Raw genomic sequence first — 27,511 nt, forward strand, 5'->3', positions numbered from 1 at the left:
CTGTCTCTTTTCTCTGTGTAGATGAAGCTTTGGAACAAGTACAAGGTGACTAGTATTCCTTCTCTGGTGTTCATCGATGCTGCCACAGGGAAGGTGGTTTGTCGAAACGGCTTGCTTGTAGTTAGAGATGACCCAAAAGGTGAGTACCAGGCTTTAGTTTTTCACCTATCCATTCTCTACAGGAGTTTGAAGGAAAGTTCACCCATAAATGAATATTTAGTTGCTATTCTCTTGCCCACATGTTGTTCCAAACCATGTTGTTTCATGTAAAATGAGAATTATTTGAAGAATTTTTTCAGAGCTTTGCAGTTTATAGTTCAATCTCCAGACAAGTAGTCCATACAGCTGGTGTGCTAGTGTACTATATTTTCTAAAGCCGAAGATAGTTTCGAAGGAGTTTGAGACGCTCCACACATGTAAATGATGACAGTTCCTGTGGAACAGGATACTGTGAATGCATGTTCGTAATGCACACACATGTAAAAAATTGACGCACATACAGTCAAGTCCGAAATTATTCTAAAATATATATTTTTATTTTTTTTTTGACCGGAAATGACACAAGCTTCTCCCAAAAGATAATAAGACAATGTACAAGAGGCATCATTGTGGAAAAAAATATTACTCATCTTTTATTTACATTTTAACAAAAAGTGGCAATACCCTTCTCAATAGTCAATAAAAAAAGCCTTTTTTGGCAATCATAATTGCTGTAATCGCTTCCTATAACTGCTGACCAGCTTTTTGCATGTCTCCACTGGTATTTTTGCCCATTCATCTTTAGCGATGAGCTCCAACTCTTTCAGGTTGAAGGGTCTCCTTGCCATCACCCTGATCTTTAGCTCCCTCCACAGATTCTCAACTGGATTTAAGTCAGGACTCTGGCTGGGCCACTGCAAAACGTTAATGTTTTGTCTGCTAACCATTTCTTCACCACTTTTGCTGTGTGTTTTGGGTTGTTGTCGTGCTGAAATGTCCACTGGTGCCCAAGGCCAAGTTTCTCTGCAGACTGCCTGATGTTGTTGTTGTTGAGAATTTTGATGTATTGCTCCTTTATCATGGTGCCTTTTACTGCGATTAGGTTCCCTGGTCCACCGGCTAAATTAGGTTCCCACCACCATGTTTGACAGTGGGGATGGTGTTCTTAGGGTTGTAGGCTTCTCCTTTTTTATGCCAAATGAAGGCTACATCATTGTGGCCAAACAATTCAATTTTTGTTTCATCTGACCATAAAACAGAAGACCAGAAGTCTTCTTCTTTGTCCAGATGAGCATTTGTAAAGGCTAAGCGGGCTATTTTGTGCCTTATTGTGGATTTTCCCATAGACTGTGACAGTTTGCAAAGGGTATGAATAATTTTGGACATGCCACTTTTTGTTCAAATGTTAATAAAAGCTGAGAAATATTTTTTTCCACAATGATGCCTTTTGTACATTGTCTTATTATCTTTGGGAGAAGCCTGTGTCGTTTCTGGTCAAAAAAAAAAAACACAAAAAAACTTGCTGGTTGAATAGAAGTAACTTTAGGTCAGAATTTGCCAGGGGAATGAATAATTCCGGGCTTGACTGTATTTTAAACCTGCATTGCAGATATTTATTTAACTGAATCGTAGTGTTTGTGAATTCACAATTATTCTTAATTCTGATTGATTTTTAAATGGGTTTAATATATAATGCAGCCTTGGAAAATAGTCTAATAATGCGTTTCATGGATTTTCGTCCATGAAATGCACTCTCGGATTTCATCAGAAATATATCTTAATTTGTGCTTTGAAGATGAACGGAAGTCTTACGGGTTTGGAACAACTTGAGGATGAAGTAATTAATAACAGAATTTTCTTTTTGGGTGAATTTTCTCTTTAACTTGCCTTCCACATGCTCAGAAACTCACACTGCATACTTGACTTGTCACCACGGTACATGGTTGTCCTTCGCTGCTCTTCACTTGTCTGTATGCTAACTGTTTTTGAAGAGCTCCATGTGTTTGATAGCCTTCGGCACACTCGAGTGGTGTCATCCATCTCCTCTCTGCAGGGGAAAGAAAGGCATTGTGTTTGTATGGAAAGGCAGGGAGCCACTGCGTTTTCGTAAATATATTCTTGTGGTGGAATTTGTCAGGTGATCAACATGACAGATTCACCTCCTCAGCTTAATGAGCCTCGGCTCCAGCGTTTACCAGCAGTAAGAGTGAAAAATGAACTTGGTGATTCATGAAGCACTGACGTGTCGTTCTCAAACACTGACGCTCAGGAGTGATGACTCTGCTTTCAATGTGATGACATAGTCAAGAGCTTTTGTTTGAAAGCACGTGTGGACAGGGAATATCCGGTGTGTTTTTACAGTGTGAATGTGAGAACATGTGCACAGTAGCCAATACAGGAGCTGGTTCAGAGGGCAGAGGGTTGGAAAGGGCCCCTGCCATAACAAAAGGCCTCGGCTGAATGTGTGGGAGTTTCAAAGCGCTGCCACAGCCCTGTAGTTTTGTCCTTTCTGACTAAGTAACAAAGAATAAAGAAACTTCTAAAGAAGCTTCAAAATGGCGCAAAAAACATGGAAATGTATAATAAAAGTGCTCCACACAATGTCTTTTTTAAATCTTCCGAAGTCAAAAATGTGTGTGACAAACAGACCAAAATTTGACTGATTCAACCAACTGATTAAATTTTTACCCCCAATGAAACTGATTGGTCCTATTTGTATTTATGAATAAGTGATTGATTAATGAATTAAACTATGGAACCAGATCAGTAAATGAATCATTCACTAATTTGGATCATTCTGATTCAAATTCTGATAATTCGTGTTCTTGTTGGATTGATTGTGCTTTCAAATAAAAATAGTGCAAACAGTGATTTAGTGAGTTGAACTCGAGAACCAAATCAGATTCACTCAATTTTTTTTAAACAGACAGGTTGTGTTTGCAAATCAGAACCAGATTGTTAAAATCACTCAATGATTTAGATCATTGTGATCCGATTTCAGATCATTCTGGATCTTTTCAGTAAACATATTGGTCCTGTAGGCAAATAATATGTGACCCTGGATCACAAAACCAGTCTTAAGTCGCTGGGGTATATTTGTAGCAATAGCCAAAAATACATTGTATGGGTCAAAATTATTGATTTTTCTTTTATGCCAAAAATCATTAAGAAATTAAGTAAAGTTCATGTTCCATGAAGATTTTTTGTAAAATTCCTACTGTAAACATATCAAAATGTAATTTTTGATTTGTAATATGCATTGTTAAGAACCTAATTTGGACAACTTTAAAGGTGATTTTCTCAGTCTTTTTGATTTTTTTGCATCCTCAGATTCCTGATTTCAAATAGATGTATCTCAACCAAATATTGTCCTATCCTAACAAACCATACATCAATAGAAAGCTTATTTATTGAGCTTTCATATGATGTATAAATCTCAGTTTTGACAAATTTAACCTTATGACTGGTTTTGTGGTCCAGGGTCACATATAGTGATTCTCATAATTCTTAGTGATTGATTCAGCCAGTTGAACTTAAGACCAGATCAGTAAATAATTCACTCACTGATTTTGATCATTCTGATCTGAATTTTGATTGTTCAACTTCTATTCAGATTTTAGATCATTCTGATCTACATTCAAATTATTCAGAGTTTTTTTTAAATAAACGGATTTGTCCTATTTGCATATCAGACTGATTCATTTATGAATATTTATGACTGATTCAGTGAGTTGAACCAGATTAGTAAATGAATCATTCACTGAATTTGATCATTTTGATCTGAATTCTGACCATTCTGCTTCTTTTGAGCAACTTGGTCATGTTCGTAAATCCAACAGTTTCATTCATGAATGGGTGTTTCACCATTAAATGAATCATTCACTGAATTTGTTCATCCTGGTCTGAATTTGATTGATTCAGTGAGTTGAACTCGAGATCCAGATCAGTAACTGAATCACCCACTCGATTGTGATCATTCCAATCCAAATTCTCATCATTTTGGATCTTTTCAGTACACGCATTGGCCCTGTATGCTAATCAGACTGATTTATTTGTAAGTGTTAGTGATTGATTCAGTGAGTTGAACTACAGAAATAGATCAGTAACTGAATCATTCACCGATTTTGATCTGATTGTCTGATTGATTCACGTTGAATGTGAACGTGAAACCAGAGTGAATGAACCATTCATAAATCATTCTTACCTCAATTCTGTTCATTTCAGTTCTTTTTAGTGAAGAGATCCTGATACTATTTTCAAATTAGACTGATTCAATCATAAATGTAATTGTTTGAATCATGAATTTGAGTTCTACTGAAGGACTACTGCGGTTGTTAATGATGGTAGACATTTTTTAATGGTTATGTAATATTTAAGAAAAAAAAACTCTTAAATTTCTGGTTCAGAATGGGAAATGTAACTTCCATCTCACAAAAAGAGCTAATATATGCACCATTTCCCATACATCTCTGTCACAGCGTTTGATATCCATGTGTCGTCAGGATCCAGAGGAGAGACTCGTTTGTATTATAAATATGAATGATATGAATGACATTTGCATGTGCTGTGCTGGCAGTGAAGGGAGGATTGTGTGACAGTAATCAGAGTCCTGCCTCTGCTCTGCTCTTCTCTCTCCCGTCCTGCAGGCCTGGAGTTCCCCTGGGGGCCGAAGCCCTTTGCGGAGGTGGTGGCCGGGCCCTTGCTCAGGAACAACCGACAGACGACAGACAGCAGTGCCCTGGAGGGATCCTATGTGGGGGTTTACTTCTCTGCACACTGGGTGAGTGCTTTGTGTTAGTGTTTCTAACCTAACCGTACTATGGAGACAAAATCACGGTCGATTTAACCTTAACCTGAACCTTAACAAGCAGTTTTGTTAAATACTTAAATGTTTTTCTATGAATTCTAAGACTCATTATAAATTGATTGCAATAGCAAAATTGTTAGTAATAGGGTTATTATAGGTATCTAAAACTAAAACCATAAAAATGTTAACTGAAATAAAGTTCTATATATATTTTCTTTTATATTTTTATGTTTGTAACCTAGCCCTACATGGCAATGAAATTGGAGTTGAGAAAACCATAAGAAAAATAAAGCTTAAAGTAAAATAAACATTAACTGAAATAATACATATTTATTTTAGGGCTGTCAAAATTAACGCGTTAATAGCGCGTTAACGCAAATTCATTTTAACGGCACTAATTTTATTAACGCGCGATTAACGCAGCGCGCATTTTCTGTTTGACCCACTACCTAGCCCATAGTTAAAGAAATGAATGCACAGTGCTGCCAACCTAGCGAAAAGTGTCTAGCAACAATACATAAACACATAATTGGACAAACCTAATATAGTTTCTGAGGCTCTTCGGTTTTGCTGAACGTGCGTGAGGTCTCCCAATGAATGCGCGCGCACCTCCCTCTCTTTATATCTGCGTCTGCTCTGTTCAGCGAGCGGCAGTGGAGCAGCGCTTTCAGTTAAAACTGATGTTATGTTCATTCCAGTGCTTGAAGTGGGCCGGTACGCAGGTACTTCTGTATTTTATCCTTTTGCGTACACCAGCACTTCTGGCATATTTAAATAAATGCAAGCGGAGTCGGGCTACGTTAGGATTGGTGCTGTGGGGTTGATGCGTAAAGCCACATATGAGTATGCACGCGAAAACGGCGTATTAAATGCACGTCAAACACATGCATAATTGCATATCATATGCACGCCAAAGTTAATTTCAGCTTGTTAATAGCACGCCAAATAGAAACAGAAAGTCGTGCTAGTGCGTATTTGCATGAGACCAGGCTCTCGAATCAGTACATTATAACCAAAACAATACATTAAAACATAAAAGAAGCAGGTTTTTGGGATCAAATAACTTTAAATGGCTAAACTCCTAAAAAGTCAAAGGATCCTGAAGGCATTCAAACAGGAAGTTAAAAACAACGATAATAATGCAGAGAATAGTGACTTATGTCCAGATGCCGGTAAGGGATTCTTTTCAGTGATTGAATCATGATCATAATTCAGGATTTTTTTCAGTTATTATTTCATATTACTTTGGTTGTCTGATAACAGACATATTAAATCAAAACAATGGAAACAGTTTTGTTGAGAACTTGGCTGCATCAAATGACAGTATGTGGGCACCGAGAGGCAAACAAATGTAATAATAAATGTAGATTTTGCATGTTCAGAAGAAGTGAGCTGCCCTGTCCGGCAAATAATGGTAAACAGGCTTGTGTAAGTAAATTGCTCAGTGCAAAGAAAGAGAAGTAATGGGAACCTGGTGTTTCTATGTTCTTTTTTTTCATGTGTCTAATAGATATGAACAAGTTATTTGAAAAACATCTATGACATTTGAAACAAGTTAGTCTAGTCAAGTATGGTTTCACTGATAATAAACACATATTTGCTTAAAGCAACCATATTTGTCCATGCCAATGTTGATTAGAGTATTAAAAACGTTAAAAGGTGTTAATTTAAGGTACATTTAGAACAGATAAAAATGTGCGATTAATCGCGAGTTAACTCAAGACAACCATGCGATTAATCGCGATTAAAAATTTTAATCGATTGACAGCCTTTATTTATTTATTTATTTATTTTTTACTTATTTATTTATCTACGTGTTTATTTATTTATGTTTATAACCTAGCCATACTTTGGAAATAAAATTGCAGTTAAGAAAATAGTTTGTTTATTTCAGCTAGTTGTAAAGGCATTTCTCAATTTAATTTAGTTTAACTAAAAATAAAAATGATTAAAAACTATATAGACATGTTAAAAACTACTATAAATGGCAAAAAACTTGACATTTTAAATGAAAATTAAATATAAAATTTAAAATAAACTAATAAAAATATTATTAAAAACTATTTATTTATTTATATTTCAGCTAGTTGCCAAAGAAAGACATTTCTCATTGCAATTTAGTTTAACTAAAAATTAATAAAAAAAACTACATGGACATGTTAAAAACTACTGTAAATGGCAAAAAACAAACAAACAAAAAAACTTACATTTGAAATGAAAATGGAATATGAAATAAATAAATAAATAAAAAAATTTAATATTAATAGAAACGTGTAAAATATTTTATTAATTTATTTATTTCAGATAGTTTTTCATTTCTCATTTTAATTTACATTTATAACTACTATAAATGTAAAAAAAACACATTAAAAATTAAAATTGAATATAAAATAATTAAATAATTAAATAATTCAAAAATATTAATAAAATATTTATTTGTTTGTTTTATTTCAGCTAGTTGCCAAGACAAGGCATTTCTCATTTTAATTGTTTAGCTAAAAACAAAAAATGAATGCAAACTATAGACATGTTAAAAACTACTGTAAATGGCAACTTTTTTTTTTTACCAACTTTACATTTAAAATGAAAATACAAAAATAAACTAATTAAAAAATGAATATAAACGATTTATTTATTTATTTATATTTCAGCTAGTTGCCAAAGCAAGGCATTTCTCAATAGAATGAAGTTTCACTAAAAATAAAAATTAATAAAAAATATACAGACGTGTTAAAAACTACTGTAAATGGCAAAAAAATAAAAAAAAACTGTACATTTAAAATGAAAATTGAATAAAAAAATTATATTAAAAATGTTTATTTATTTATTTATGCTTTATTTCAGATAGTTGCCAAGGCATTTTTCATTTTAATTTTGTTTAACTAAAAATAAAAATGACTAAAAGTTATATAGACATGGTAAATAAAAACTAATTAAAAATATTAATAATAATAATAATAATAAATTATGTATTTATTTCAGCTAGTTGCCAAGGCATTTCTCATTTTAATTCAGTTTAAATGAAAATTAAAAGTACTAAACTAAAGTATATAGACATGTTTAAAACTACTATAAATGGCAAAAAAAAACATTTAAAATGAAAATTGAATGTAAAATAAATAAAAATATGAATAAAAACTTTTTATTTATTTCATTTATTTATTTCAGCTAGTTGCCAAGGCAAGGCATTTCTCATTTTAATTTAGCTTACCTAAAAATAAAAATTAATAAAAACTATGTAGACATGTTAATAACCACTATAAAATGGCAAAAAACGAACACTTTACATTTAAAATCAAAATAAAATATATTAAATTAAACAAGAATACTAAAAAAAAAAAAAAACAACTTAAAACTACTTAAAAATATTAATATAGACATGTTAAAAACTACTATAATGGCAAAAAATATAATATATAAAATATAAGAAATATAAAAAACTCTAAAATGACAAAAGGTAATTAAGTAGCATAAATCACAGAAACATTTTTAATTGGAAATAACCCCAAAAAATGACTCATGGTTCAGTGAGGGAATCAATACACAGTAATGGCTCTAAACGATTCACTGAGGCTGATTTAAACCTCTTTAACTCAAGTTTAAGGCTGTTTCATGAATCTCTCTGATTGACTCTATTAAAAGAACTGGTTCAAAAGAGTCATTTTCTCCTGAATCTCCGGTGTTACAGTAGACACTCTACTGTTCCTCTAGGGTTTGCCACCATCTGAAACCTTTTCCACAGACACCCTGTTATTTCCCACTTTAAAAGTCACTCGTAAGACTTAGGCCAGTATGTGACGCACTCATTCACAGAGGAACGGTTTCCTCACTGACAGCGTTTCTCTTGGTTTCAGCAAACACGGGCACCGCTTGTGCCAGTCCACAGGGCTGCAGCCACAGTAGAGGGATCTTGTTTTTCCAGTTCCCTCCTTTTCCAAACCCAGACAAATTGTGAAGATGAGCCACAAAACCAGGCTATATATTTTAGTTTATTATTCCAGCTCCGCATTCCTCGTTCCTAACCAGTGTAAAGCGAACCTCTATTAAAGTGACTTTTATAAGACTGTGTGCCTGGACATATTGTTTCTGTTGATATACTGATGCCACTTTTTTATCCATTTGAAAATGACCTGTAACTTATTTTGACTTTTGGTAAACATGTAACTATCTTCTGTAGCTTCTGAAGGGCAGTACTTAATTTAAAAAATGTGATACTTAAGCAAAATAAGAAAAATGTACACATCTTTATTCTTTTCAAAAGTTTTCACCCCCTGGCTCTCAATGCATGATTTTACATTCGGGAGCATCAGTAAGTGTCTGATCCTTCTGTAATAGATCTGTAATGAATCTCAAAATCATACAGTCATTGTTGGAAAGGGTTCAAATACACAAAAATGCTGAAAAACCAAAGAATCTGTGGAACCTGAACAGCTGTGGATCATTCAGGTAACAGCACAGTATTAAGAATCAAGTGTATGTAAACTTTTGAACAGGGTCATTTTTATAAATTCAACTATTATTTTTTCTTGTGGACTATATGTAAACATCTTTTATGTGAAATATCTTATTCAGGTCAGTACTGAACAAAAAATAACATACGTTTTGGAAAAATAATTAACATTTTGCAGATTCTGCAAGGTGTATGTAAACTTTTGACTTAAACTGTATATTATATTAAACAGTAAAAACAGGATATGTCAGTAAGATGTTTCGTTTTTTTTTTTTAAACAAGGATGCAAGGATCAGAATTGACAAAGACATTTTATAATGTTACAAAAACAAGTAAAATCTGTAGCACATATAAAAATATGCTAAATGAGTACTATACGCATACTGATAGCTGGAAGCGTTAATCAGATCCGCTTAAATATTTGATGGAGAAATCCAGAAGGGCCGGAGGATGTTTAAAACTTTGTGAATGACAGGCGTTTGAGTTGTGCATAAATCTGCTGAGCTTTCATTCACTGTGGGCCTGCCGGTAGTCAAAAGTCGACGCGGGGCTGGAGAGCTCTTGAAGAGAGCTGAGTGAAGCGTGTCAGGCTGTATGTAGCACTCTTGTGAAAAGAGAAAAAACATGCAGCACAAAATGCCTCCAAGCCATAAAATACAGGATGAGTTTAAAAGCTCTTCCAGGTCCTAGTCGCATTTGTTTTTTTTTGTTTTGTTTTTTTTTCTTGAAGGAGTGCTGAACTGCAGGGAGAGTAATATTAAGTGCTCTGGGCGCTCTCTAGGCCAGTAAGTGCTGTTTATTATCAGAAAGCCTTTAGGAGATCTCGCCATAACTTATGAATGTGTTTATGTGTGTGTTTTCTTTCACAGTGTCCTCCTTGTCGCAGTCTAACCCGAGTGTTAGTGGAATCCTACCGGAAAGTGAAAGAATCAGGGCAGAAATTTGAGATTGTGTTTGTCAGTGCTGATAGGTAAGAAAAACTTTTTTGTGTGTGTTTTCCTAATTCAGTTATTTGTGTGTATATAAGTATTTATGCATGTATGTATGTATGTATATATATATATATGTGTGTGTGTGTGTGTGTGTGTGTGTGTGTGTGTGTGTATGTATGTGTGTATATATATATATATGTATATGTATATGTGTGTGTGTGTGTGTGTGTGTGTGTGTGTGTGTGTGTGTGTGTGTGTGTGTGTGTGTGTGTGTGTGTGTGTATTTTTTTTAATTTTTTTCTTGCAAATCTGAGTTTATATCTTGCAATTCTGAATTTTTGTCCCACATTTCTGAGTTTGTCTCGCAGTTCTGACTTTTCTTGCAATTTCGAGTTTGTCTTGCAATTCTGACTTTTTATCTTGCAATTCAGACTTTTTGTCCCACATTTCTGAGTTTGTCTCACAATTCTGACTTTTCTTGAAATTCCGAGTTTGTCTTGCAATTCTGACTTTTTATCTTGCATTTCCGAGTTTGTCTCGCAATTCTGACTTTTCTTGCAATTCAAAGTTTATATCTTGCAATTCTGACTTTTTGTCTTCCATTTCCAAGTTTATGTCTCGCAATTCTGACTTTTCTCGCAATACCGAGTTTATACCGCTTAATTCTGGCTTTTCTTGCATTTTCGAGTTTGCATTTCACAAATCTGACTTTTCTTGCAATACAGAGTTTGTATCTCACAATTCTGACTTTTCTCGCAATTCCGAGTTTTTATCTTGCAATTCTGACTTTTTTCAAAGCAATTCTGACTTTTTCCTAGCAAATACGAGTTTTTATCTTGCAATTCTGACTTTTTTCAAAGCAATTCTGACTTTTTTCTTGCAATTCCGAGTTTTTATCTTGCAATTCTGACTTTTTTTCTCGCAAATGCGAGTTTCTCACAATTTACCTTTTTCTCTCAATTCAGAATTATTATTTTGCAATTTACTTTTTTCTTGCAAAATGCAAGTTTCTGCCTTATCTTATCATTCCAAGTTTGTCTCGCAATTCCAAGTTTATATCGCACAATTCTGACTTTAATCGCAATTCGGAGTTTATATCTCACAATTCTGACTTATTGTTAGAATTTCTCCCAATTTAAAATTTTTATCTTGCAATGGACTTTTTTCTTGCAATTCCAAGTTTATATCTCGTGATTCTGACTTTTTTTTCTTGCAATTCCGAGTTTATATCCCACATTTTTTACTTTTTTTCTCACAATTCCAAGTTTGTATCTTGCAATTCTGACTTTTTTTCTTGCAATTCAGAGTTTTTATCTGGCAATTCTGACTTTTTTCTCGCAAATGCGAGTTTCTTGCAATTTATCTTTTTCTCGCAATTCTGAATTTTTATTTTGCAATTTACTTTTTTCTCACAAAATGCAAGTTTCTGACTTATCTTGCAATTCCACGTTTGTCTCGCAATTCAGACTTTTTTTTCTCGCAATTCTGACTTATTGTCAGAATTCCTCCCAGTTTAGAATTTTTATGTTGCAATGGACTTTTTTTTTCTCGCAATTCCGAGTTTATATCTTGCAATTCTGATGTTTCTCACAATTCCGAGTGTTATGTCTCGCAATTCTGACTTTTTTTCTTGCAATTCCAAGTTTTTATCTTGCAATTCTTTTTTTTTTTTGCAAAATGCAAGTTTGTATCTTGACTTTTTAATCGCAATAACTTTTTCTCGCAATTCTGAATTTTTTATCTTGAAATTAACTTTTTTCTTGCAATTCTGAGTTTGTCTTGCCATTCTTTTTTTCTCACAATTCTGAGAGAAAAAGTCAGAATTTTGAATTTATATTTTAGCTATATTATAGTTTTTTTTTCTTGCAATTGCAATTTTATATCGCACAATACTGACTTTATAACCCACAACTGTGAGTTTATATCTTACAATTCTGAGAAAAAAGTAAACTAGATTGCTAGACTCACAATTGTGGGAAAAGTCAGAATTTTGAGCTTGCAGTTACCTTTTTTATTTTCAATTCAGTGGCAGAAACAAGCTTCCATAATATACAAAAATATACAATATCAACTGATAACAATAAATTACAGTTTTCTAATATTAACCTTAAACTTACACCGATATGTTGTGTGTTCTTAACTTCCACACATAATATCAGCCATATTTGCTGCTTGTTTCCAATAATTATTTGATTTATTTTAAAGTTGGAGGACACTTTTAACACACAATGAAGACTGAACACCTTGCGTTTTGCATTGTAGGTCAGAGGAGTCATTTACGCAGTATTTCAGCGAGATGCCATGGTTGGCGGTGCCGTACACAGACGAGGCCAGGCGGTCACGACTCAACAGACTCTATGGAATTCAAGGTACGTTTGTGGACTTCAACTCTGGCTCAGGTGGAAGTGCGTTTGTTTGATGTAACAGCGTGTGGTTGGATGTCACGTTGGCCGTCGCTGGATACAGCTGACCCTGCCAGGAACTGCAAACTGAGCTGTAGGACCTCAGGAATGTGGGCGGCTAATCAAGTTTACTTTACTATTACTGTTCCCCACCTCTCCTTCTCTCTTTAACTCGCTTTCTCTGGATCTCGCTCTCTCTCAGTATAAGAAACAATTCTGAAAACATGGTTTTTAAAGTGATAGTTCAACCAGATTCTTTAATCATTTACTCACTCCTAATGCCATTCCAAACCTGTATGACGTTATTTCTTCAGCAGAACACAAAAGAAGTATTCTTAAGAGTATTTTAACTGTTTCTATCCATATAATGGAAGTCAATTGGGTCCAAAACAACACTGGACCCCACTGACTTTCACTGTATGGACACTAAGACGTTCTGATAATATCGTCTGTCTTTGTGTTTCACGGAGGGAAGAAAGTAAATCACGCAAGCTTTTAATGATATGAGGGTGAACTATAATGACAGAATTAATATAAATCGTTATGCCGCAATAATCTCCGACATGTGACAGAATGTGTAAAATGATAATGAAAAAATTAATTCTGATTGTTTTGGCCACAAAAAAACTCTGAACCAGGTGTCATATGACCCCCTTAACTGTCAAAAAAGTCTCTTTCGTTCTGCTTTCGTCTCTTCTCCATTTGGAATGAAAGCATTGAGAGGGAAAGGACTGGCTTCATGCCTATCCGTTCTGGAATGTGTGGAATTCATCTTGGATGAGTTGATACTGACTCCCCCGTCCCTCCACCTCCAGCCTGAAGTTGCTGTGTGAGTCTGATAAGGCCACTAATACTGCAGTCAGATTTCTATCTCAAAAGAGGATTTGAGAGAGCACGGCCGTACAGAGAGATCAGTGTGATGACCACAGGCCGTCTGGCTGTGCCTTTGTGTGCTGGTGTTGAGTTTAGGGTGTGGAGGACTTTTATGTAGCTTAAAGCAGTTCAGCTTCACTTTAAACATGGTGAGGCATGTCAAAGACCATAATATAAACTAATAAAATGAATGTGCTTAATGTGAATTACTGCTGTCAGTTGATTTAAAAAATGAACCTATTAATCACACATTTTTTTTCTGAAATAAATTGTGATTAATTCTACCTAACATTGAAGTTTCTAAATACACTTTTATATTTGTAATAATTTAACATTAAATCTTGTAGAAATGTAGACACAACATAATATTTGTAATATTTGTTTAATGGTGTCTTTTTTTATGACTTTATTCTTGAAACATTTTGACTTTATTTTCGTAATATTTTGACTTTATTCTCAAAATATTATGACTTTAATCTCTTAATTTTGTATCCTTTGAATCCTTGACTCATGTTAAATAAAATGGACACCAAAATTTAAAAATCGTAACGTCGTTTAGTGTATAATATCAGCATTTATCTGAAATAAAAAGCTTTTGTAATATTATACACTATACCATTCAAAAGCTTGGAGTCAGTGTGTGTGTGTATATAATTTATTTATATATTGTCAAGTTATGTTATTTTATTCATTAATAATCAGAAATGCACCAAATCAGCTTTATTTTATTTCATTTTCATTTTTTTTTTTTTTTTTTTTTTTTACATTTTATTCATTGATAATCAGAAGCACACCAAATCAGCTTTATTTTAAGTTATTTGATTTTATTAATTAATAATAAAAAATGCACCAAATCAGCTTCATTTTTTTTTTTTTCATTGATAATCAGAAATGCACCAAATCAGCTTCATTTTATTTTAGTTATTTTATTTTATTCATTAATAATCAAAAATGCACCAAATGAGCTTCATTTTATTTAATATTATATTTTATTCATTGATCATCAGAAATGCACCAAATCAACTTTATTTTGTTTTAGTTATTTTATTTTATTCATTAATAATCAAAAATGCACCAAATCAGCTTCATTTTTCACTATTTTTAATGGTTTGTAAAAACTACTTTTTTGAGCTAGTCCTAGATGGTTTGTCTGATTTGCACCAAAATTGGCTCAGTTCATCTTCAGACCATGCTGGCAAAAAGTTATGTAGTTTAAGTTGATTAGTCAAACTGTTCTTGAATAAAGCAAGAACGAATTTGTCGAAAAGCACACAAAAATAGATGTGAGGCTATATCTTCGCAACGGTTTGGCGTATTGAGACCAAACTTGGTGTGTGTTATAACAAGCATGACATGAGGCTACCTGCACAGTTTTGGCATAGTGCCACCTAGTGGTCAGGAGATATGATAAATGGCTTTTTTTGCCTAAAACTGGTCTCTTTAGATTAGGAGAAGCAAGCCGAGTCGAACCAAAGACAGTTTTCTCATGTCGGACATTTCGAATTTTATTATAAAATTCTATATTTTTACGAACGCATTGGCATATCGTTACAATACTCTGTATGTGTCTTCAGCATTATGCCATTTGATTAAATTTCCCTATTGTAATAAAAAGTAATGATATATTCCTTGGGTTGTCGGCACTGATAGCCTTGTGGGCAGTGTGCCGACATGTGATGCAATTGTGCTTGGGGTGTCCTGAGTTCGAATCCCGCCTTGTGGACCTTTCCCAATCTCGTCTCCTTCTCTCTCTCCCAATTGCATCCTGTAATATCTCAACTGTCCTATCACGAAAAATGCAAGTTGACAAAATGTTGAAAATACGAAACAGTTTTCATTTAACGCATCAACGAATTCGCTGGAAATATGCCAAACTTTTTCTGAGGCTGTATCTCTGCAAAGCTTTGACAGATTTACACCAAACTTTGTATGTGCTGCCACATCAATTTTGTAACAGTGCCACCTATTGATCAAGAGTGATAAACATTCACTAACCATTAATTATGAAATTTCCATGAATGCTAATAACACTTGATTGTATTATGCTATTGTAATCAAACTGGTCTCAAAATATTCCTTGGGTCATGCCAACAACATGCATATCAATTATGTCATAGTTGGGTGAACTTCCTGTCCGCCATTTAGATTTATGTTGAAAACCTACTTTTTCGAACTCCTCCACGACTGTTCGTCCGATTTTCACCAAAATCGAGTCAGATCATCTTCAGACTTTCCTGACACAAAGTTATGGATTTTGTGTCGATAGATGAAACCATTGTTGTCTAGCAATGCAAAAAATTTGAGCCATGATGCCAAAATGAATTAAATCATATTACTAGTGGTTGTTTTTCTGTTGTTTTTTTTTACCCATTTTGACCAAAATCATCTAAAAATGGCTTCAATTACTCATTGCTTCAGTTGCGCTGATGCTTGCTGCTTTGCTTGCCTAGTGTTTGGCTCATATTTATACATGGTTTTGTTGTTATTTAATTTTCTCCAGGTATCCCCACACTGATTTTATTGGACACAGAGGGTCACATGATCACACGACAGGGGCGGGTGGAGATTCTCAATGACCCCGACTGTCGGTTCTTCCCCTGGCACCCACGACCCGTGCTGGAGCTCAGCGAATCCAACGCCGTGCAGCTGCATGAAGGCCCCTGTCTGGTTCTGTTCGTAGGTGAGATGATGCTGCCTATTGACTCTTCACTTCCCTTTTCTAACTACAGTGCTCATTCATCATCGTTCTTCTTTCCATGTTATCTCACTGTTTTTAAACTCTGGTTTAGACGCTGAGGAAGAGGGAGAGCTGGAGCCAGCCAAGGAACTCATCCAGCCAATTGCAGAGAAGATCATGGCCAAATACAAGGCAAAGGAGGAGGAGACGCCACTGCTCTTTTTTGTAGCTGGAGAGGTAAGTTTGTCCATTTATGTGTCTAATCGAAGTTTGCGCAAAAATGAAAATTCTGTCATTTATTTACATTATGAACAATGATTTAGATCTTTCATTGGATCAGTTTTGGTCTGAATGATTCATTCATTCAGCATTTAACAGTTCACATTGACTATTTTAACAATGCCCTTACTACCTTTCTGGGCCTTGAACGAGTCAGTTGCGTTGCTGTCTATGCAGGGTTAGAAAGCTTTCAAATTTCATCAAAAATATCTTAATTTGTGTTCTGAATATGAACAAGGTCCTACGGGTTAGGAACGACATGAGGGTGAGTAATTAATGACAGAATTATCATTTTTGGGTGAACTATCCCTTTAAGTTTTAGTCTAGGGATGCGCAATATATATTGAAATATCACAAATGTACAAATTCAGCCTTGCGAAAACGAAAAGGTCATACAGGTTTCAGCGAAATGAAAGTGAGTAAACGATGACAGATTTTCCATTCTTTGGGTGAACTGTTTCTTCAAGGCTTTATTAAGTGAGATTTTGAAAAGCTCTTCTCTGCCACAACAATCAGAGTGTTTGCTTGATTTTACACACAAGTGTGATGTGCCATCTGTTTCTGTATATTTGTGTAAAACAATCCTTCGGGAGGTTGGCCTGCAATCACCAACATGTACATGCAGTAAATAAAAGAAGCTGCAGTTGAATGGCAAGCACATGTAGCACAAGCCTCAAACCCAGAGGGTGCCAAAACAGCTGTGCCCTTCTCTCTTTCTATCCCTCCCATGATTTTTTTTTCATCTGCCCTATCACCTCTTCGTCTTTCAAGCCTGCATGCCAAGAGGGAGGAAAGCCAACATTTTCATAACTCTTATCTCCTGTTTTCTCTTTGTGATCTTTGCGGAAGTCGTGTGGAGAGCGACGGCAGCTGTAATTAATAGACGATTAGCCTCCTCTTCTTTCCTTTCCCCTTCTCACTTTAACTTTCTTGCCACCGTTCAGTCTTTGTATGTTTGTGTGTGTGGCACAGCCTGAAATGGCAGATCCTCGGGATGGCATTTCACTATGCCATGGTTTGAGTTTCAGGCATTCTCGCACATGTTCTTAAGCTGTGTGTGTTTAACCGAGCCCTACGCTACACATTCACAAACCTTCAAAGTGCCTTTCTCTTGACTCTACTTTTGTTTTTTGTTTTGCTGTGTTGTTTCATTTGGTTTTGTTTTGTTGTGTTTTATTTTTGGCTGTGGTCTTTTGTCTAGTCTTTTTTTTTCTGTGTTGTGTTTTGCTTGCTTTGTTTTGTTGTGTTGTGTTTTTTGTTTTTTTTTTTGTCTAGTTTTTTGTTTGGTCTTGTTATGTTGTGGTGTTTTATGTTTTTGTTTGTTTAGTTTTTTTTATTGTGATCTTTTTTTTGTTTTGCGGCATTGTGTTTTTGTGGTCTTGTCTAGTTTTGTCTGTGTTGTGTTTTGCTGCGGTGTTTAATACTGTTTTTGTTTGTTTTGTTTTACTGTTTGTTTCTCTTGTTTAGTTTTTTGTTTGTTTTGCTGCATTATTTTTTGTGGTCTTTTGTCTGTTTTTGTTTTGTCCATTTGACTTGTCTTGTTTGCTTTGTTTTGCTGTTTTTTTTTGTGGTCTGTTGTTTCGTGTTTTGTTTGTTTTTCTGCGTTGTGTTTTTGTCTAGTTTTTTGTTTGGTCTTCTTTTGTTGTGGTGTTTTATGTTTTTTTTTTATTGTGGTCTTTTGTTTAGTTTATCGTTTGTTTTGCTGCATTGTTTTTTGTGGTCTTTTGTCTATTTTTTGTTTTGTCTGTCTGTCTTGTTTTGTATTATTTTGTTTGCTTTGTTTTGCTGTTTTTTGTGGTCTTTTGTTTCATTTTGTTTGTTTTGCTGTGTTGTGTTTTTGTGGTCTTTTGTCTAGTTTTTAGTTTTGTTTTGCTGTTTATTTCTGCTGTTTCTTTTTGCTTTGTTTTTTTTTTATTGTGACTTGTTTAGTTTTGTGTTTGCTTTGCTGCATTGTTTTTTGTGGTCTTTTGTCTAGTTTTTGTAGTTATTTGTTTTGTTTGTGTTGTGTTGTCTTGTTTGCTTTGTTTTGCTGTGTTGTGTTTTTGTGGTCTTTTGTCTAGTTTTGTTTTGCTGTTTTTTTATGCTGTTTCTGTTTGCTTTGTTTTTTGTTTGTTTTGTAGTCTTTTTAGTTTTTTAGTTTTTTTTGCATTGTTTTGATTTGTCTTGTTTTTTGTTGTGGTGTTTTATGTTGGTTTTGTTTGCTTTGCTGTAGATTGTGTTTTGTTAGTTTTTTTGTTGTGGTCTTTTGTTTGTTTTGCTACATTTTGCCTTGTTTTGTTGTGGTGTTTTATGTTGTTTTTGTTTGCTTTGATTTGCTGTGTTTTGTTTTGCTTTGCTTGTGTTGTGTTTTATTTTTGGTTGTGTTTTGTTGCGGTGTTTTGATTCATTTTATGTTTGATGCTGCATTGTGTTTTGTGTTGTTTTTTTGTGTTTTGCTTAGTGTTTTGTTGTGGTCTTTTGTTTAGTTTTTGTTGTTTTGCTGTGTTGTTTTGTCCTTTGTTGTGGTGGTGTTTTATGATGTTTTTGTTTGCTGTGTTGTGTTGTTTTATTTTTTGGTTGTATTTAGTCTTTGCTTTGCTTGTGTTTTGCTGTGGTCTTTTGATTAGTTTTTGTTTGTTTTGCTGTGTTGTTTTGTATGCTTTGCTTTATTTTGCTGTTGTTCTTTTTTGTCTTGCCTTTTTGTTGTTTTGCTTTATTGCATTTTTAATAGATAACTCATGTTATTATATGACATTGCACAGACAAGTTTTTGCAGCACTGTGTTTTTAATGTTTAGCCTGGCACAATGCCTTGCCCAATAGACTTTTATTGTAGGTTCATTACTGTGAATGCTGTTTATGTTTGCTTTTTCAAACTATGGGCCAAAATGATTTCCTCTGGTAATCGACAGCGAGTCACTGATGTTGTTGATTTAATTAATCCTCTATTGAGGAATTTGTTTTACTGTACGCCATTATATGGAACACATTTTCAACAGGTCTTTATTTATTCATTTTTCTTAATTCGCTGCATAGCATATTATTTCACTTTTAACACAGTCCAGAAATCAACTGTAAATCAGTTTCAGAGATGAACTTCATGTGTACAGGCCAGCACTGTCAAACCAGAGCAGATAGTGTGAAGTGAAGAAATGCAGGAAAATGAGATGCAGTGTAGGAAACTTTGTAGACCAGCTGGATCTCAGAGTCTGAAATGCGTGTTGAAAACGCCCTGTTATCCTGAACTCTGAACACTTCATGTTTCATTGAGCAGCTATTTAGAAGAAAGGCATGTGGAATTCCTTCACAAGCAAACTAAATCAAGTATGTTGATCGTGAGGTATGTTAAACATCAACAAATATTAAGATAAATGTGACCCTGGACAACTAAATCAGTCTTGGGTAACACAGGTATATTTGTAGCAATAGCCAAAAATACATTGTATAGGTCAAAATTATTGATGCCAAAAATCATTAGGATATTAAGTTCATGTTCCATGAAGATATTTAGTAAATTTTCTACCGTAAATATATCAAAACATAATTTTTATTATTAATATGCATTGCTAAGAACTTCATTTGGACAAATGTAAAGGTGATTTTCTCAATCTTTCAAATTTTTTTTTTTTTTTTTGCACCCTTAGATTCCAGATTTTGTATAATAATAATAATAGTAATAAAAAAAAAAAAACCTTATGACTGCTTTTGTTGTCCAAGGTCACTACCGTTCAAAATGTTGGGGTATATAATAAGAAATGTTTCTTGAACAGCAAACCAGCATATTGATTCTGAAGAATCATGTGACATTGAACTGGAGTAATGATGCTAAAAATTCATCTTTGCATCACAAAAATAAATTACATTTTAAAATATATACAAATAGAAAACAGTTATTTTAAATTGTAATAATATTTTACAATATTACAATTTTTACTGTATTTGTGGTCAGCCTTGGTACTCAGAGACTTCTTTCAAAAACAGTTAAAAAAACATACTTTTAAACATTAGTGTATATGTATTTTTATTTCTTTCTAATAAACTTTCTAATAAAATATATATTTTATAATTTATTTTATGATTTACATTTCTAAGCTTAACTTAGCTTAAACCAGACCATTTTTTAAAGAATGTTGCCAATGTTTTCATTGTTTTAATAAACCGACATACCTCAGATGCTGTTGATGGACCTTAATTCGACTGAGAATAATCCTTTAATCAGTGATGCAATACCCGCTCAAACCCTGGCAACGAAAAGCACATTCTTTCACCGATGGCTTTTATTTATTTCCAGTGTGCAATTATTTGAACCTAACGTCTGGTGCGGCGCACAGCTAGAACACTGTTGGGTTCAGATCAGAGCTCTCCGATAACCAATCAGCACGGGCCGTTCGTAGTGAGCCGGCCAATCAGACAGCCATATCTCTGCTTGCATGAGCAGATGGCTAATGCTTATGGAATGCTACAGGCCCACAATAGGCCGAATAAACTTCACGATGTAGGGCCGGTGCAATTTAGTAAACACACTGGCCCTTATCACGCTAGCAGCTGGAGGCAGCCACAGGCCGACCCTTTGTCTCCACACGGAGAGCTCAGCGCTGGGGGCGGCGAGGGCCTATGTGTGTGCGGCGAAAGGCCCGCCGGGGTTGAAGAACAGTTTACACAAGGTTAGCTGCTCCACAAAAGATGCATGGCTTACCATAGACAGGCAGACAGCCTGAGAGATGTAATCTTTTCATATCTAAAAGCCTGGAAGGGTTACACTGACAGACTCTGTATCGCAGTGTATTTGCTTCTGCTGATGGACGGCTTTCGCTGATCTTTATCCGTCCGCAATCTTTACAAAAGAGCGTTTAGCGCAAATCCCAGAAACAGGCTTTTCGTGTTATAATTTTGACAGCCATTGTCTTTGATGCAGCGTTTTTTCCCGTTGACCAATCCTACTTAATCTGTTGCAGTGTGACAGTGGAATGCATCTGGAACATGGAAAAGGAAGTGATTAGTAACCCCCCCCCCCATGTGATCCACTTTTCCTGCTCCATAAAACAGGAAACTGGAAACCATCTAAGGTTGAATTTTTTTAGGTAGTAACAATGACGGTAGACTTCAATTTTCAAAAAGCCACTTATAAAATGCTTGGTTTCTCTTTAACGTAACAATACTGTTGTTCCACCTCTTAGCAGGTTTGTTTGAAGTCGAGGTCACAAACTTTCTGTTGCCCTACATGTCCTTTTTAGGTAGAGAAAACGGCACAATGACTCTTTTACGAGCCCAAGATCTGATTGTGTGGTTTAATTCATGCACTGCTGTGGAACAGCTCATAGTTTCACTGGGAGCCAGTCAGAGATGGAATAAATGAACGGAAATCTTTTTGAAACTGTTGTAGGCTACTGCCCTCTTGGGGTCAAGCATGTAGCTCATGCATTGTGTTAAAATATTCAATTCAATTCAATAAGATCTTCCATGTGAATTTACAATGCAGTTCTTTCCAAGAAATATCATTTGAATTACTTTTAAAAGAAAAGTAGAAAAAGAGAAGCAAGAGGTGGCCTGTTGCTTCTAGAAAGATAGAGCTTTTTCACATTTGCAGGGTTTCTCAGTAGCAGAAGTCATCATAGGAGAGTACCACAAATATACACTATATTGTCAAAAGTATTGGAACACCCCTTCTAATGAAAAGGTTTGACTACTTTAGTAATTTCCATGAGTACAAATCTTAATGTTTAAGCAGGTAATGATATTCTAGGGAATTGTGTGCTTCAACATGTAACAGGCGTGACGATGCCTCTGTGTATAAGGCAAGGTTCATAAAGAAATAATTGATTCAGTCAGTGTGGAAGAACCTAACTGGTCTGCAGAAAGCCAAGTCCTAATCCCAGCTGAACACCTCTGGTGTGACTTTAAATCAGACCTTGAGCCAAAATCTCATGGCCAAACACCAATGACTTGCGTACATACACTATGGGCAAAAGTATTGGCACACCCCTGTCTTTAGAACAGAAAAAGGCACTTCCAAAACTGTGGCAACAAAGATGGAAGCATAATTTATGTATTTAAAAACTGTATTTCCATCTCTGTTGCACCAGTTTTGGAGGTGTCTAAAATTACTGTACACTTATCTACAAGTCATTGGTGTTTGGCAATGAGTTTTTGGCCCAAGGTCTGCATTTAAAGTCACACCAGAGGTGTTCAGCTGGGATTACGGCTTGACTTTATGCAGACCAGTCAAGTTCTTCCACACTGACTGAATCAATTATTTCTATTTAAACCTTTGTACACAAAGGCATTGTCATGTTAGAATAGAAAAGGGTTGTGTCCAAACTGTTGCTATACAATTAGAAGCACACAATTCCCTAGAATATCATTATATGCTTAAACATTAAGATTTGTACTCATGGAAATTGCTAAACCTGTTAAACCTGTAGATTAAAAGGAGGTGTCCCAATACTTTTGGCAATATAGTGTATGTTTGCCTTTCCATTTGCTCAAATAGCAAAGAAAAACTGCTTTCATGACTTTCAAATTAGAGGAATGAAGAAAAAAATGAAGAGAGACCGATAACGGCAGAAAGAAGAGAGAACAATGTCAAATTTACATTTAGAAATGCCCTCGCAGTAGTGTTAAGTATTTTTTTTTGTTATAATTTGATGCAAGAGTGATATAATATGAAATATAGTTTTATATATGTACATACAGTTGCGATCAAAATTATTCAACCCCCTTGACCTGCGAGACATTTTGCTGCAGAGAACAACATTTTGTAAAAACAGTTGAACAAAGGCATCAGTACACTATTAGAGAAAGTTTATTATTACATATTTGAGTAATTCTGAGAACGTAAGTTGATGAATAATGAAAACAAAAATCTATTTGGCTTTAAACATTCATGTTCAAAAGTATTCAACCCCTAAAAGTCAAATTAGGTGCAGAATGTTTTATTCTTTAAGGGGCCGTTCACATGTCGCGCCTAAAAACGCGTGGAAAACGCTAGGCGCGCCGCTTTCTTCCTTATCAACAAAGCGCTCGGAAGCATAGACATATTATGTCTATGCTCGGAAGCGTCTGCCGTTTCTAAGCAACCATCAGCTGCGCTCTAGCTCCAAGCCTATGCGTCTCCATGCATTGTTTCTTCTATTAGCGTCAAAATAATGGGGGCTTGACAAATCATAAAGTTCAGGAAATCCCTGGACCACAATGATGAGGTGCTCCTCCATGTTTCTGCTGAGGTTTCAATGTAACGGAAAAACGTGAGGAAGCTGAATGGTTAGTTCATGTCACATGACCTGCGGTGCGCTTGCGACATTCTGAAAAGTTGAGATGATTTTAAATCGATGCGGCGCGGACGCGCCTGGAAAAAACGAGCGCGTCGCACCGCGTCGCTTCCAATATGCGCGCGCAAGCCGCGCGTCTCCATTTGAAATAACGAACTTGCGCGCGCAAAAGACGCTTCATGTGAACGGCCCCTTAGGGGCTTGTAAGTGTTTAGAAGCTTCTGTCACCTCCATTCCTCACCTGAAAAAGCTTTCAGATCACTGATCCTCTTTTGGTTTTGACTTCGCCACTGCTTTCTTTAAAGTCAAGCAAATATTTTCAATGAGACTTAGATCTGGAGACTGAACAAGCCACTCAAGAACATTCTATGACTGATCTCTGAACCAAGCATAAGTAGATTTGGATGTGTACTTTAGGATGATTGTCCTGCAGGAAAGTCCATTGATCATCAGCTTCAGTCCAGACCAGAGGCATCACAATTCTTGCCAAAATGGCCTGATACGTCATGATTTCCACTTCCTGCTACAGTAAAACACGCACATAACAGGACTGGCCCACCTCCAAATTAGACAATGAAGATGGTGTTCTTCTGCTTATAAGCTTTGTCTTTTTTGCACCAGACATACTGTTGATCCATAGGTCCAAAAAGTTCCAGTTTGGACACATCACTCCATAAAACATAATTCCAGAACTCCACAAATCTATCTAAATGAATTTTAGCATGTTCAAGTCAGTGTTTTTATGTTGTTCTTGGTCAAGAGTGGTATTCGGCAAGATGCCTCAACATGAAGGTCATACTTGTCTAGTGTTCTTCTTATACACTGCATTGAAATGGTTTTCCTCCTTTCGTCGGGTCATCTTGCAAGTCTTTGGCTGTACATTGCAGGTTTTCTAAGTTGGTCTGATCAAACTTTTATAATATTGTGCTTTGTTCAACACTCTCAAAGGTTTTCTGGTACAACACATTTTAAAGTAAGGTATAAGGCTGCCAGCTGTGTCTCTATACATTTTTAATGTCTTGGAAATCTTCATATAGCCTTAGACTTTCAAAAGTAACAATTATTTATTCTCTATAACTTTTGTGAGAGTTCTGTTGACTTGTTGTCATTTTAGCGACTTAAACGTCAGCACGTGCATGGGCTAACTGTATGTATGTGTAACAGCTCGAGCTAATTCGGTTTTCTAAATAGAGTTTCTAAAGTCTTATAATTGTGTTTTAAGACAGTTTTGTTCCCCATCGTTCAAATATGTGACTAAAAAACAGCAATGTTGAATAGGGGTTGAATACTTATGACACAGCTGTATTATTAAAAAGTCCTAGAACTCACAAACATTACATTATATATTGACATTATCATTTTTTTAATATGCCAGTAATTTGTTTTTGATGCAATTTTTAGTCCCGGATCTTCATAATAGCTTGTATTTGTAAAGTACTGCAGTCTCTGGGGGGCTGCAGCTGAACATTAAAAAAAATCTCAATTTAAAATACGTTTTAAGGAATTACAATGCTGATGATCATTGAAAGTTATTTTTGGTGGTGAACGTTTAGCTCTACTTATAAAATAAAGCTTGACAAGAAAAATCTAATTCTTTGAAGTTTTAATAGGTCAGGCTTTTATTGCTTATTTAGTATAATATAGTAAGAATATGGAGTCAAACTTGAGGAAAAAAAAATACCTTAAAGGGATAGTTACCCAAAAATGTTAATTCTGTCATTAATTACTCAACCTCATGTTGTTCCAAACCCATAAGACCTTCGTTCATCTTTAGAACCCCCCAAAAAAGATATTTTTATTAAAAATCTGATGAAGACTGACAGGGAAGAGAAGAAATTATTGAATTAGGTCATTATTTTTGTTCACTTTGTGCACAAAAAGTATTCTCGTAGCTTCATAAAATGAAGGTTGAAACACTGATGTCACATGGACTATTTTAACGATGTCCTTACTAGCTTTCTGGGCCTTGAACGTGTCAGTTGCCTTGCTGTCTACTCAGGGTCAGAAAGCTCAAAAATATCTTAATTTGTGTTCTGAAAATTAAGGTCTTACGGGTTTGGAACAACACGAGGGTGAGTGATTGAACTATCCCTTTAAATTATTATTATTATTTTTTTTTGTATACTTCGCTAAGCAGCTTTTACGGAGCCGTAGGGTTTGTAAAGTATTAAGGTCAAACCGCATCTTAAAGAAAGACTGCAGAAGTGATTTAGAAAATAAAATCACTCCGTCTGCCTTTGTTACCCCACAAGCACATATTTAGGAACCCCCATCTGGAATAATGGAAATTTTATATCCACACACTCACACACAGTGCGATTCATCTCTCTAAAGTTTCCTGGAGTGGTAGAGCCTCAAAAGCAACAAGGTGGGTGATGCGATGTTTTTGTACCCCCTCCTGGTCCTCCCCTGCTGTAGCAGAGACCTCCTCTCTGTGGGGAGCGAGAGGAGCTCTCAACTCTGCTCAGGATAGGGTAGAAAGAGACTCCCCTGTCTGTGCCGTCATGCTGATTTTGAGAGATTTATACTGCACTCAGTGCAGTTTTAATGTTTCACAGTGCTCCTCAGTTGTTATTTCCAGTTATTTTCTGAACTTTTTGTAGTTTGTCAACTCAATTCGGTCTTGTTTTTATCTTCTGACAGGACGATATGAGCGATTCCCTACGGGACTACACCAACCTGCCTGAGGCCGCGCCTCTCCTCACCATCCTGGACATGTCGGCCCGTGCCAAATACGTTAAAGACGTGGAGGAAATCACGCCTGCGGTGGTAGAACAGTTTGTTAGTGAATTTCTGGCTGAGAAGCTCAAACCGGAGCCCATTTGAAGTCCTTGAACTCCCCACGCCCTGTTACCCAAACCTCCATCTGGCCCTTGACCTCCAGGCGTGCGCTCTCTTCTCTTCCTGTCAGACTGTTCGAACAGAAGCGTACTTTGTATTGACATTTAATACGTTTTCTTTTAATACGTGCCCCTCCATCTCGAAGCGGCGGCCGCCTCCTCCTGTGGTGCCTTGCATTTACTACAGCGCTGATGGTAAAATGCAGATTTTAACGTTGATTGTCTTTTGCCGTTACATTTAGAGATTAGATCGAACCCTGCAGCTGCAAGTGAACACGACTTTGTTCCAATTTGCTTTTGAGATTTTTATCAAGTATTTCCTTCTATCCTTGGATATTGTTTGAAGAATCAAGAGCTTAGAATAAATATAGCTTGGTAGATGTATTATTATTGTTATTTTTCCACATACACTGCACATTTCACGTGGCCATATGTTCTGTACGGCTGTGATTCTCTACTTATGGGTGCTGATAAATATGCATACATGAACAAGCTGATGTTAATATCCTTGTATAGAAGGCGCTATCTATTCTTTGTGTAGCTGCCGCTGTTTATTTTTAATGCAGTTGTCTGTAGTTGATTCTTTAAAGGTCTTCGCCCACCTTCTTATTGATATTTGATGTTGTTGAATGACTGATCTGTTCACATCTCAAACATGTAATTTAAGTGGATTTTCTGTGAAGGTCCCCTGTATTAAAGCGGTCAGTGTTTTGTTTTTTTTTTTTTTTTTTTTTGAAGGCACAATAAACAGCATCTAATTGCAAGCTTCCTTATGAAATGTAGCCAATTAAAGCACAGTCTGTCTGTCCTTGGTTGTGTTTGAAATGTCATAGCCATTAAAACTCACTGTTTAAAATGTCTTTGTGTTGTCTTTATACTTAGGACTGTTTGCTATTTATGATCTCCTACTACTTAGTTTCTGTAGTATGCATACTGTGTGCAGTATTGGCCAGATTATGCAATAGACCTCCAGAATTATTGAAATATCCCACAATGCAATGTATTCCATATACAGTTGAGGTCAAA

General features: G+C 35.4%; 1 protein-coding gene across 1 annotated transcript; it reads left to right on the forward strand.

Annotated features, from left to right (window-relative positions):
• Positions 1-27,232, forward strand: nxn (nucleoredoxin). The gene is made up of 7 exons (XM_073818232.1): positions 1-139; positions 4,626-4,759; positions 10,106-10,206; positions 12,431-12,537; positions 15,944-16,123; positions 16,233-16,357; positions 26,289-27,232. Exons 1-7 carry the CDS (start codon positions 22-24, stop codon positions 26,469-26,471), a joined length of 948 nt encoding a protein of 315 aa, XP_073674333.1. The 5' UTR covers positions 1-21; the 3' UTR covers positions 26,472-27,232.
• The last annotated feature ends 279 nt before the right edge of the window (positions 27,233-27,511 follow it).

Source organism: Garra rufa, chromosome 14, assembly GCF_049309525.1.
Source record: "Garra rufa chromosome 14, GarRuf1.0, whole genome shotgun sequence".
Lineage (NCBI taxonomy): Eukaryota > Metazoa > Chordata > Actinopteri > Cypriniformes > Cyprinidae > Garra > Garra rufa.